This window comes from Mastacembelus armatus, chromosome 5 (genome assembly GCF_900324485.2).
Source record: "Mastacembelus armatus chromosome 5, fMasArm1.2, whole genome shotgun sequence".
Taxonomy (NCBI): Eukaryota; Metazoa; Chordata; class Actinopteri; order Synbranchiformes; family Mastacembelidae; genus Mastacembelus; species Mastacembelus armatus.
This window is the reverse complement of record NC_046637.1, coordinates 9,677,171-9,691,218: the sequence shown is the minus strand read 5'-3', so window position 1 is coordinate 9,691,218 and position 14,048 is coordinate 9,677,171. Positions and strand designations below refer to the sequence as shown.

The window sequence follows — 14,048 nt, the reverse complement described above, 5'->3', positions numbered from 1 at the left end:
CAATAAAGTGTGAGGAGGTCAAAGCTCAAAGGTCATCACCTAGAGAGGGGTGAAGACTTTGCATAAATGCAACTCAATTGCCCCTTGCCATTTATATATAGTTGGGAGTGGTGCTACAGAGTACAGTCTCTTAATGGCACCTCCAAGAGCATTCAGCTGCTGTGATTTATAGCCTCAGCTACATATAGCAGGGTTAGACCAGGGACAGTGGTGTCATTCGAGCACAAACTGCGGGTTCTTTCCAGAGGTGTGATGAGAAAATTAATGATGTTTGGTTTCGGCCATGTGATCCGTGCTCCAGTCCTGGAGATTATCATCATTTTTTTTACATGGTTCAGAGGTCTATGACAGGGTGATTTTCTGAGGAATAAAACAGAACACAAATCACCTCCCATTATTCATCTCATGCTCCTCAGATTTAGGTAGGAACCATTTAGAGAAGGCCTAAACCTTAGGAACCTCGAACCTTCATTTTTACCAGTCACTCGTGTCCTTCACTATAATATATCATCTAATATTTTAGAATACAATATATCGCTAACAGGTGCTATTTTTTGAGTTAATAAGTCATTTTACTGAATGCTGAATTTCTTTTAATACTTCTTCAACCACTGCTACTTGTAAGAACAATTAGTAGTGTTTGTGTCTCAGTCACAATCTCAGCCAACCTTTCAGTCTAATGGTAATCTTTAATTGGCTATGGCTTTGTGGTCTTGACTGTCCAATGTTTACTCATACTAGCATCAGTTGACAAGTTGACAAGTTATGTTAGGGTTTTGGGTAACACTGCTGTGGTTATGGTTAGCGTATCAACATTGGAGCGTCTTTGAAGTACCTAAAATTACAACCCTAAATTATTACATTCCTTATTCATGATGGACTTTATGGGGACATCAAGCCACTGAAACTGTAAAAGTTTTGACCACTATGCATCAATCATTTTCTGAGCAAATCATGTTTTGTAGTGACTATAGTACATTTACTTTGGTTTTTACCAACTACTACATATGTGCAAAAATTCAATTTAACAAAATAAAGTCATTCTAATAAAAATCCCACTCTCAGTACCGTCGAAGCATTGATGTTCACTGTCATATATCTGCACATAACATCTTTAATACTTGACCTTGGTGGTTGGAAAATATCATGCAGTGAGTAAGTGAGATTTCTATCACATGAAAGCATTCAATAATAAATGATAGGTCATTAAGCAGCCTATATTAAATATCTAGTTTCCTCTAATTATTTAACACAGGCTTTCAAATGTACTCCCTTATGAAAATAACCAGTGAGACACAGAAATGACAGACAACCAAAATGATATGATAGAAAACACATCTAATGTCCTCTTAAAATTTCTCCAACTCACACAAAGTCCTTTTAACCAGCTTTAGGAACATCTAATGATCTTGTCAGTTCTGTGTGACAAATTTGTGTGCAACATGCCCTCGACTTCAGCAAGTGCCATCCTTTTATTCCCCTATTGTCCTCCCAGCAATCTCACTGTACACACTACACACTATCAGATCAAATTCCTTCCCTTCACTCTAGTCATTTTAGAGACTGATATACATAGCCTGGCACAGATTGTTGCAGCGAGGAGAGTGACAGCCAAGCAAACAAACCAAGTGAGACAACTGGTCCTGTCCACTTTGGCAAGAATGTCTTAATCTCATCTTCACTTTTCAAGCCAATATGAAAAAACAATAAGGAGCTGAATCATTTTTGCCTCGTTTATTGAATGGCATAGGGGTGGTGTAGCTGACGGGTGTGGAAAAATCATCTAGTGTTGCAAATGCAAAAGGACCACAGAAACACAAATCACAGGTGTTTCATTAAGGCTCCATTAAGGCTGCAACTAGCATTATTTTAATTATCAATTCTCAGCCTGGCCCTGTGATGGACTGGTGACCTGTCCAGGGTGTACCCCTGCCTTTCACCCAGAGAGAGCTGGGATAGGTTCCAGCAGATCCTCGTGACCCTAAATAGGAATGGATGGATGGATGGCGTAAAGCTCACCATGAATTGTTTACCTACTGAGGCTGCAGTGATCTGAGAAGAGTTTGCCTGTTAACCTGGTCATTAATCAATATGAGTGATATATATATGACATACATACATTAAGATTAAAGACTATGGAGACCCTAAATGCCAGTGATACTGGATAGGATTAGGTGTCAGATGTTCCTCTGTGTTTCAGTGTAGTTAACAAACCTACTCCATATATGACTTTGGGTATTGAACACTGTCATTGTTGTTTTATTGTATTTTCATAAAAAACCATTAGCAGTGTACAGTGTGGCCAGATAACACGATATGCTTTCCATGAACCAGACAGGGGAGGGTGCCAAAGGGGGGTTAAGCTCAATAGCAGCACGTGGAGAAAGGAGTGGTCTGGGACTGGGATAATGGGAGATAGAATGGGAGGGAAACCGGGCTCAGATTTCAACCTGACAGGGGGTAAGGGGACGGACTGATATTTGGGAATATACGAAGATTCATTGAAGGCAACGGGGACATAAAACTACAGCGTCTGGCCTTTAGCGGTCGGTGCTGAGTTTCTGCAGGTCCGGGTCCTACCGCTGGATTCCCACATCGGTCTTTGGGAAGGGTGAATGTCGAATGGTTTTGGCTTTTATAACTGGGGACCAACACAGCAAACACTGAGAGAAGCCTCCGCTCCCTTCGCACCCTTTTTCCTCCCTCAAGGGCTCTGCATGTCTAATATTTAGACATGTTCAGCTTTATGGATTCCAGGACTGTACTGCTACTTGTAGCAATTCAAGTCTGTCTATTAGCCGTTGTAAGATGTCAGGAGGAGGACGCTGGTAAGTGTATTTTTCTCAGAGCTATAATGAAGAAAAGCCAAAGTTGTCATAAAATGTAAATGCATGGCAAAAGTTCTTCCTCTTATCACTTATCACTATAAAATAAATATATATCTTTAAGCACACTACATGCACTTTGAATAGTTTTAAGTTGTTTTTGTGCCTGGGTGATTTTGTTATTCCCTCGTAACTTTTACGCACAGAAAGTTCACGAATGTTTGGATACTCTGTTGCAGGTAAAGTTTCTGACTGATGATAGTATTAGAGTACTGCTATTACTGTATCTGCGAGGTGTGATAAAAGTCTATCAGAGTTGCATACGTGCGTAAAGGTGATGGAACTGACGGAGAGATGTGGGACGTTTACGCGAAATAACGCGCACAAAGATGGATTGCTTTTTTTTTCTTGGTTGTGTGATTTACATTCTCTGATAATATCTTGTAAAAGCGGAAATCATACGATTTAGATCCTAATTCCGCGATAGTGGCGCTCAGTGATTTCCTCTCTCCCTTCTTTCCAGAGTTGAGTTGCCAGACACCTGTGGGTTCTTTAAGGGCCTTGACGCTCTTTTTAGCTGCAGATCCACTTAATATAGGGGGGGGGGGCAAAAAGTGAAAGGTGGTCAGGCTCAAGGGCCTTTGGTGAAAAGTGTTCACATTCCACTGTTGTCAGAGGGCATCCAGGCAAATCCTGGCTTGTCGAGGCAGAAAGGTGGACTAATAACCAAAATTTCCACCAAAATATCTTTTAAAGTATTTATGTGGAGATTCAGGCCATTAAGAATCAAATGGTCTTTGGATTATTCTTTATACCTGCAGACTTTCCATTATCTCTGCAGTGTTTTGATTAGAAGTGGAGTGGGATTATTTATCATCATTGCTGATTTTAGTATCCACAAGTGACATTTGAGAGTGAAGGTATGCCAGCAGATTCGGGGCCAGAACTAATGTTCCATATGATTTCAAGGTTTCCATCTGTTTAAAAGATTATCCATACACTGTGACAGTTAGCCCAGAAAGAGACCCAGCCAGGGTGCAAGAGAAAGGTGAGTGGAAAAATAGAAGACAGGGACTTTATTATTGTAATCCTAAGAAGTGTGATCTTCTCAGTATACAATAAGTCAAGCTTACCAATGTTAAAGCAAAGAAAATCTGCTTTTTAAGGAGAATGAGAAAAACGGCAAAAAAAGGCTCATGCCAAATTGACTGCAGGTCTCAGGTTACTCTTTCAGAGACATAAGCCCACTGAATATAATACATGCCCCTTTTTTTCTCAGCATTAACTGAAGGAAGACATTTTTCTGGGAGATACTGATAGTGCAGAGTTCTGATTGTGATCTCAGTGGGCTCAATGGGCCACCATCAATGAGAGGGTCAGGTCTTTAGGTCTCAATGGCTTTTTATGTATGTGAGGAGGCCAGAACACTAATCAGACAGGGGTTAAGGCCGGATCAAGGCCAACAACTTACTAAATATAGTGAAAACCTAGTTTAATTTACTTTTCTCAAAGTACAGCTGGGTTAACTTTACTACCCTCACTGTTCATTTTACTCCCCTGGAGAACAGTATGGCTGCCACCACAGGGAGAGGAGACTTACAATTTCTCCTCAGTGACATAAATTCAGCTTTCTATCAGTTCTATAATAGAGGGGTTCTGTCCCAGAATAACCCATATCAAAAGACTCCTTCATATCTGTGTCAGTGAAAGAACAGGTGCAAGGTGTTTGACAGTGCATCCAGGCCTGTAAAGTAAATGTCAGAACTGCAGGGTACGTGCATTAAAGCTGTTTTCTTTTCTCTGATATGTTTGAACTGGCAACTGACACAGCTGTAACTTCCAGTTTAATATGTGTCCAGTGTTTATACAAGGCAATAATTTGTGAATTGCCCATTCAGTCCCCATCCATAAAGACCACATTCATTGCTGATGAGGTCCATCAAGTTACCTAGACTTAAGCAGCAGTCAGAGGTTAATATAACTGCTGTACTACTGCCTCTTACCCTCTCAGCCTTCTGTACTCTCTGGCCTTTCGTTTTGTGGGTTGCACATCTTTGACCAAACGTTTTGCTTTCTGACTACTGAGCAGCCGGACTGGAGAGGTTGAATATTGCCATGGCTATTGTTACTTTTTCATGAGTAGTGTCATTTAGACTGCGTACAGTACCTGTATTGAAACATGTCCCACCTCCATCATGTTACGCTCTGAATGCAAAGTCTGTCTCCCCTGCAGTAAATTGGGGACTCTCCCACAGTGTAAACTAGCCCTATATTTAACTTGTGAAGGAATTCAGGCACATGGTCTCCAGCTCCTGTGAAGTAATTGAAGGTTTTTTTGCAGGTACTACTCAGCATCACTGCAGCACTCTATTGAGTGATGTTACACTGCCCCCCTGTGGCTATAAGGGAGGTTGCATGCATTAGTTCAATAACTAGTCTCTGTGCATGTTGTTTATAAATTGCAAAATGGAACAAGATTTTTTATTTTTATTTGTTAATGTTTTTTGTTTCTTGAGAAACATTATTGAGTGTGTATAGTTGATGGTTGCATGGAAATGTACATAGGTCAAGAGACAAGGATGATATTCCAGGCTTGGACTAGGAAAGTAGCAGTTTACATGAAGACATCTCAAACACTAGGCTTGTGGTGACACAACACAGGATTTTTATATTTATAGAAATTGTATTGGGGCAGGAGAAATGTATTTATAAAAGTGAACACTAACGGGTAGGTCGGCAGCTGTAGAGAGGGAGATAATAGAGTTCAAGTCTGGACAGATATGGTTGTGTCTGTTTCAGTTGCCGCTGAACAAGACCTTGCAACTTCAGTAACACTAGTCTGTAGCTTATGTTGTAAATTGTTTCTCATAGGGATAAATTTGATATCAAATTTATTCTTATTAAATGAAGAAACAAACTGGGAGTGTAATTTATATTTAGGTTTATGCTTTCCAACAATTTTTAGTTAACACATTGGAATACCTGTCTTGCACAGCATATGTGCTTAACCCCTGAAAAAACATTCTTTTGTTTACCTTATATGATAAACACAAGTTTTGATTTATAGCAAATACTATATAGTTGTTTGTTTATGAGTTGCACACTGCAGTGACTTGTATTCACCCCTGATGCATAATTTCCTTTTTTCTCCCACCATCTACCTGCCTGGGCCTCTGTGTGTCCCTTACTATGATGTGACACACAGATGTGGATGCTTTTAGCTGCACACAAGACGGACAGAAATATAGTGACAAGGACGTTTGGAAACCAGAGCCTTGTCGCATCTGTGTATGTGACACTGGAACCGTTCTGTGTGATGAAATTGTCTGCGAGGAGCTAAAAGACTGCCCCAAACCTGAAATCCCATTCGGAGAGTGTTGCCCCATCTGCGCTGCTGACACATCTACGCCCATTGGTTGTAATTTATTTATCCTTAAACTTCTCATAAATAAATTACTGTATGACGTCATGTTGTTCATTTTGGGGAGAAAATGACACATGGGCAATTTGGCATCAATCAAAGGTTGGCTGGTGCAATTTAACCTATTTCACTTTAATATATTAAATCGGGCATATACTACATGCCTTCCTTTGAGCTGAATGCTATTTTCTAGCCCCAAAGCAAACACATGATAAGAAATAAGCAACAACAGTGACACATCTGAGCAGGTCTTAGTGAAATGCTACCTCAATGCCATTTTCCATAGCTGCTTCACCTTGGCCCCATCTTGCCTGACTATTCTCTCCTTTTCTGAGTTTCATAAACATATGGGAGTCATTAAAGAAATACCTCAGTCAAGCAGACTCAGATTTCTACTCTATATGCTCTCTGTGGATTTCTGCAGATTCTGGTGGCAAGAATAAATGTGACAATCTAGTGAGGATTGAAGCTTTTTAAAGGAGCTATTCACATTAAAAACTGCCATTGATTCCAGATAAAGAAGGACCTTTTTGGTCAGCATTTAAAATATGTGCTTGAGGGGCATGAATGAAATCAGAAATGTCACTGTTTTCACTGCATGCTAATTGATTTAAATGCATTGTAAAACACTTTTCATGAAAGGCAAAGTTAAGGGCTTAGTAAGAAATAACATGCAAAGTATCATTTTATCAATTGCAAAAGTAGGGCTGGTTATCAAACATCTATAGTCTTTCAGGATGGACTAAAATGTGTCCAGAACACTGAACACTGTCAGGTGCCAAGAGTTGGCAAGTCAAGTTTGTCAATTTGTTTACTGTTTTACATCTAAATTTTGTAGATTTTAGATAAAAAGATTAGCTATAAGATGTAGTCAAACATCTTATAGCTAAATGTATTTTGTGGTATCATGGTATTGGAAACATATCATCCAGTCTGGGCTATGCTATGGTTAAGCAGATTTAACCTTACAGTGTCAATATAGATGGCTATACCAATTCCTCTGCTTCCTGCTGCTCTCTTTTACCTGCAGCTGCTTTGCTTCTACTTTGCGCACATAAGATGGTGATTTAAGCAACATGTCAATCCTCAGTTTTGGGGACCGCAAATGTGATTTGGTGATGGTGTTTGAAGTAGTTTAACTAAGAAAAGTACAATTGGCTTTCAGTATGTAAAGACTTTCTGGGCTCTGGGAAAACACTGTTTTGTACAACAATAACGGACTGTTTTTTCATAAGTCACTAACCATTATCTGCTTTTACCCTTTACTTCTCTTGACCACATAACAGGAACACCTGGAGCTAAGGTGAGACCACTTTTTTTATTACAAAGCTGTGTGTGTGTGTGTGTGTATGGAGTTGTCTGTATATGTGATGTATGTGCTGTGTGTGTGTCCCTAGAATGAAAGTCCCTAGCACCTGCAAAAATCTGTGTCTGTCACAGTCTTATATCAGTGCTGCAGGGCGGGGGGGGGGGGCCCTGTACTTTATGGATTTAGATGAGGCTTAGATAGGAAAGAACTTTGCCATATGGACAATAGTTATTTCCTCCCTAGAGCGTCACATATGATAGTGTGGGTGACACTTATTTTTAACATTTTGCTGTTGCACTGATTCCTATGACCTCTTAAGAGACACCAGCTATTTTTGTGCACAAGACACAAAGGCTGGTGCGGTGTCTGCTAAAAGGTTACATTTTAATATTTGAAGTTCTTTTAGAAAAAGGAAGGATGAAATTCTTTTTGTAGTCCTAATCCTAATTGCTGTTTCTATGCTTTATCTTTTCACTTCAGGGTCAGAAAGGTGAACCCGGAGACATAACTGATGTAAGTGGACACGACACAGAACTAAAAACACAGCAGTTCGTTTTGGTTTTAAAATGTCCATCTGTAAACTGGTTTAGAGTTTAAAACCTCAAATGTTTGGATTCTCTTTCAACCTCACATGGGGCTGAGGTTGACTTGCTTTACTAAGGTAAAAAAAAACAGAAATATTACAATATAAATAAATATCATTACAAGTTGAAGTCCTTTTTGGAACTGTCACATAAAGAAATAAAATTGAACCTTTTTATTATTAGTAAACATATTAAAAGTTAAAGTGCTCATGCTGTGTTATGCTATGACTGTACATATATATTATACTGTTTTATTTTAATCACCAATGTATTAACATGTCAAGAGGATTTTACTGTGAATTTTAAATATTTTTTATACTGTTGAGGTGTTGAATCTGTACAGGTAAACATCATCTTCTATAAACTAATCATAGATTTTATATATGTGTAGTAACTGGTAATATAAGCTTTTTAAGCTTTAATGCTTTAATATAATTAAGTTGATTTTTCTCTAAAAAGTTGGAGTAGAAGTACACAAAATGGATATGTTAAAGTACAAGTACCACATAATACTTGAATGAAGTACTTAGATTCTACCGCTGTTGGAAGACCACAATTTCTGGTTGTGGATATGTGTAATAATACCTTTCAATAACTTAATAAAAAACTAAATATATAAGAAAGAACTCGATAATTCAAAGTTCAACAGCATCAGTCTACGAAAGAAAGAAAGGATTGTGAGAGAGGGGGAGCTGCACAATGTGCTCACTTGTTGGGAAGACAGCCAAGATCAGTAAAGCCTCCATACAACCCAACACAAAGCTCTTCATTGGCCAGGACAGACAGAGACAGATCGCTGCTGCTGCCATACCACACCTGGTAATGCTTTATCCCACTGAGGCAGGAAATAAAACGGCATTGTTTATTGTTTGTTTCTAATAATGTTTTGCCCAGAGAGATTAGCAATTAACAAATCTGCTCTGATGGGGGAAAGAATAAGTTTCCCGTCTGTGTGCAAAGAAAGCTAAACCTCACGTGTGCAAATATATCTGGAAAATCGAAGTTTCAGTTGTGGGTGTTCAGTTTGTGCATTTTAGCTATGACTTCATATGTTACATTAACACAACTCCAAAGAATAAAAATAACTGACATACTAGTACAAATATCTTTTCTTTGTTTTCTTTATGTGCACAGGTTGTAGGACCAAGAGGACCACCAGGCCCAATGGTATACACCCATTTCTGCATTTTTCCTTAAAACCTTTCTGTATGTACACAGTACCCTATATTGTCTATGTTCATGCAAGAGAGAAAGAGTGCATTTAAAATAATTATAAATGGATCAAATCTGTCAGTTGCAGTGACAGGAAATGGAAACCACCATAATACTAGAGTTCACACACTATAGCTGTTCCTTCAGTTCACATGTACTCAGACAACACCTGAAGTGACTGTGTCCCATTCACCAGGGCCCACCAGGAGAACAAGGCCCCCGAGGATCAAGAGGAGATAAGGGAGAGAAGGTCAGTTTGACACATTAAAAAAAAAAAAACCCAAAAAACAATGCTTTTCTTATTCTGGCCCTGATCCTTTAAAACCAGACTCACTCTCTGCTCCCTTAAGAAGTACAGTATGTCCTATTGAATTTGATAGCTTTAGGCCTTTGGGGGATGGGATACCTGCTATAGCTAGCAGGTTTGCAGAATGGTAGCCTTTCATTGAGCAGCTCAGTCTAACTAGTCATGTGTCATTGCCATTAGGCTGTAGGGTCTGGGTTGTTTAACCGATGTGGAGCTGTGTGAGTCTTATAATGTAAACCTCTGCTTTCCTCTGAGGCCTCACAGTCAGTCAGTGGGAAATCAGTGTTGCTGCGTTCGCCAGGCTTTGATCATTGCATTAATGTAACAACACTTGTATGTGATTATGGCTTCGGGCGAGTAGTTTATGTCATGTAGTCATCTTGTTTATGCAGATTTAAGCACAAACTCCATTGGGTTATGGCTAACAGAAGTTAAGCAGACTTTTAGGTGTTCACATTCTTTGTTTTGGATCACCTCGCAGGGTAATTTGTGACTACATGTACAGACGTATGCAAGGCAGCCCGATTTGAACTGATAAATCACCTGCATGCAAAACAATTTCTATGGAAAAAAAAATTCATTTTGCTTTGAATTTTATAATTGGCGGTTGTCTAAAAGTTAAATCTATAACCTTACCTAAACGTCCAGTTTCTTTCACTTCAAAAAGACAAGCTTGTTTGCTACCAGCTGGTCAAGTGTTATTAAATCCCCCTTATGTGGACCATCAGTGTAGTTTGGAGAAGAGTCAGCTGAACATTAGGCTTCTGTCAACAGTATCTGATAAATGTGGGTCTAGTGGTGTATTGTCTGCCAACAACTGTGTAATGATTTATCCAAAGTACTACAGAGTTCAAATATTGGCACACCGGCCTGAGATGAATCAAAGCTGGATTGTTGCAATTAACACTTTTCTGTCCTTGTGTGAGGTTTATAAGTGTGTAAGGTTTATAGCTCAGAAAAAAGCAACTTACATTTAACATAAAACTGTTGTAGTTTTCAAAAACAATTTTGAGCAATTGAGAAATTTTAAGATATTAAATTATACTTATTATACTTATACTTAAAATACACATAAATTTGCTTTTCACATGAATATATGTTTTTTTAATCATCTGTGTTTTAAACTGATCTAAAGATAGCAAAAAGAGCCCTTAGTTGCAGCAGCTATTACAAAAAAGTCTGATTAATATAAGTCATTTGGTCATTTTCTTGTGCTAGTTGTAGCATATTTTTCTTAATTTTAATTTTGTTTATCTGTTTCAGGGAAGCCCTGGTCCCCGCGGAAGAGATGGTGAACCCGGAATTCCTGGAAACCCCGGCCCCCCTGGACCTCCAGGACCTAATGGACCCCCTGGACTTGGTGGAGTAAGTATCCCAAAGACAAGTAGGGGTGTTGGCTGGCATTCACTGCAGACATAGGAGCTGACAGGCCCAACATTGATGCAAGGCCAAGAATGGGTTCTCTCTGACTGGGTGCAATAAGCAGACAGAATGGTAAAATGGAGCAGGGGAGAATTCAAGAGCACAAAAGATGTGGGAAATTGCTCGAGAAGGGAGGAGGCAGAAAGACAACACTGAGTGGATGCAGAGAAGGAGAATAGATCAAATGCCTCTCATTCTTTGCCGGAGAAAAGAAGGGAGGAGGTGGATTGAGGGGAGGGGAGATGGAATGGCAGGAGGTAGGATGATAGTTTTGGGGAGGGGAAGGAAAGGAGCTTTTCTGGGGGGAAAAACAAGGAGCGTCTTTGTGAAAGAGACTAGGATGAAAACTGTTCACATGCCCTCTGTCTCTTTTCTGTCTGCATCAGAATTCACATTAAGCTCTGCTGCAGACAATCTTTTTAAAAGCTGATCCTGTCAAAATGACACAGCATCGTCAGAACTCTGCAAATAATTGACCATCTGTTTGGTTTTCAAGTTAAATACTTAACTTACATATAAGATGAACACTGAAACAGTCATTTTGTCAGGTTTGGTTCAATTTTATTCCAACCAGAATCTTGAACCTGGAGTCAGTATGACATCCTTTCTTCTTCTGGTCAATAGGTGACTCTCAAAACATAGTTTCACTGAACTCCATAAATGTACATAAAACCATCTTTGTATATCATGTTATAAAATCTTAGTAACGTCTTTTGTGCTGTCTCTTGCTGTCCTCAGAACTTTGCTGCTCAGATGGCTGGTGGCTTTGACGAGAAGGCCGGCGGTGCACAGATGGGTGTGATGCAAGGACCGATGGTGAGCGAGTGATGATGCAAGCTCCTGCCAATTCCATGTTCATTTATTATAGTCAGCTACTTATGAATCTGATAGGATGTTACAGTTTGAGGGATCTGGAGGAAAGTCCAGTGCTTACATGCTTACCTTCCACCTGAAGACTTGAAGTAAATGAAAAGCCCAACCAAATCCAGTGGCAGTTTATTGTGGCTGATTCTGCACTTTGACCTTTGTGGAGGAGCAAAAACAACTTCCAGACATGAAGCAGAGATACATCACATTTGTCAAAAATGATTACTGAGAAGGATGCATCTTCAAGGCTGTTCTTTACCAGAAGAGGAGAAACCCATGCAGGATTTAAAATCATCAAGGACAGGAGGAAACTATGCAGACGACTATAGACTAGTAGCAACAATGCGCAGCATCACCTATGGTTTTTCTTTTCCTTTGTTAACAGTTTTGGGAGAAACCCAAGTTACATTTAAGTGAGCGCTTTCCCAAGTCTTGGAGAAACAAACATCCTGATGGAGAATAAGCACCTCACCTGGAGTACAGAGTACAGAGGGGGTCATTTTATAAATTGAAGAAACTGACATTAATCATCATTATACTCCAAGCCAAAATAATTATACTCCAAAAAAAAACAACAAAAAAAAAAAACACTTTTGCCGTTGGTTAGCTGGCATGACAGCTTGCCTGAGATGGAATGAGGAGCACACTGGGAACTATTTTGGTTTAGAGACTTGCAGAGCAGCTTGGCAGTGTCTCAGCCCAGCAGAGGTTTGAGACGGCAGGAGGGGAGCGGCTGGAGTCGATCAGATCCCCACAGTTAGCAGCAGCGTGTGTTGCTTCACTCTTACTGATTGTGCATCCACATGTCTGTCTGAGAGCTCACCACATTACTGGGCCCTTTTAAAGCCAGCCCCATGTTGACTTTGGCGTTTTCCAGTCTGCTGGAGGAGAGAGCAGCGAAAGAACAGTCTGGTCCGATGATAAGTCACAATTCGGGCTTATAAGCCACTCGCACATACACACATGCTAAAACAGGACCCTAAGTCATATCCTTACACCAACATACCAAACCCTCAAACAGCGCCCTTACTCAAATGTATGCACACACCCATAAGCATGTCCCTCAAACACACATTCAAAAGTCCAGAACATATAGAGCCCCATTGATAACTTTTTAGCCACTGTGGTGAAGGTTTCCCACACCCACTGAAAGGTGACTTTCATTCCCTTCTGGGGACCACTGTGCCATGCCTTGACAGTTTCTATTTTTAAAGTATAACCATCATGCTGAAATGAAAATTTATAAAAAATATGATTACCAAAAGGATTGTGTTTTTATGCGAAAGGACACCTTTCACAAGCAGAATCAAGATCGAGATGTTTTGTTATTTTGACGTTCATATGAACTTTGAAACTTATGAGGTTTTATTGACACCAACTCTTACAGCCCATTGTTCATTGTGTAGCTGTTCTTTGTTGTGTATGTGTGTTTTGCGTTTATGTGAATAAGGCAGAAAAGCAATGGGGATTTGGCTCATCACCTCCACAGAATGTAATTTTCTCTTGTTAAGCACTGATGCATGAAGTTGAAGCAGAAATGATTTTAGCAAGTGATACCAGGCAGAAGCTCACAGAGGAGATTTTGGTTCAATCAGAGAAATTTTAGTTTATGAAATCGCACCTCACCCTGTTTTGATGCGTAATATTTCTAGGATGAATAATTTCTCTAAAACCACACAGCTCAGTATTATGTTGGTTTTTTCTTTCCATGTCAAAGTATAAGACGTCATGTAGAGTTCAAGCACTTCCCTCAAGAAGACAGCACTACTGCTAATGACCCCTGCACTATAGACACAGTGGTTTGGAAAAAGAGATGAGGGAAGAACAGGGGGGTGTTGAAAAGAAGTAAAAAGAGAGGGTTATAGAGCAGCCAAAGTCTCAATGCCAATGAGGAATTTTAAATGATTCATGCATTTGACAAGTAGAGCTTCTGAATTTTGAATAGCTTTAGGGCAAAGCAGGTGATACATTTTTTTGTAGCTTCTGACAGACTTAAGGGGATGAGGGCGTAGGCTTTCTACTAAATACATTTAAACAAAATTACTAAATGTAAAGCAATAATTGTGCATTAGTATGCTTGGTCAGCTTGTGATTATATGTC

At 39.6% G+C, this 14,048-nt stretch overlaps 1 protein-coding gene across 1 annotated transcript in view; it reads left to right on the top strand.

Annotated features, from left to right (window-relative positions):
- The first annotated feature begins 2,503 nt into the window (after window positions 1–2,503).
- The window catches only part of col2a1b (collagen, type II, alpha 1b), a 42,694-nt gene continuing 31,149 nt past the window's right edge, over window positions 2,504–14,048 (top strand). Inside the window, exons 1-8 of the mRNA XM_026307638.1 lie at window positions 2,504–2,828; window positions 6,031–6,240; window positions 7,533–7,549; window positions 8,036–8,068; window positions 9,274–9,306; window positions 9,548–9,601; window positions 10,922–11,023; window positions 11,819–11,896. Of these exons, the coding sequence (XP_026163423.1) occupies window positions 2,735–2,828; window positions 6,031–6,240; window positions 7,533–7,549; window positions 8,036–8,068; window positions 9,274–9,306; window positions 9,548–9,601; window positions 10,922–11,023; window positions 11,819–11,896 (621 nt within the window). The 5' untranslated portion in view covers window positions 2,504–2,734. The remainder of the gene's footprint in view (window positions 2,829–6,030; window positions 6,241–7,532; window positions 7,550–8,035; window positions 8,069–9,273; window positions 9,307–9,547; window positions 9,602–10,921; window positions 11,024–11,818; window positions 11,897–14,048) is intronic.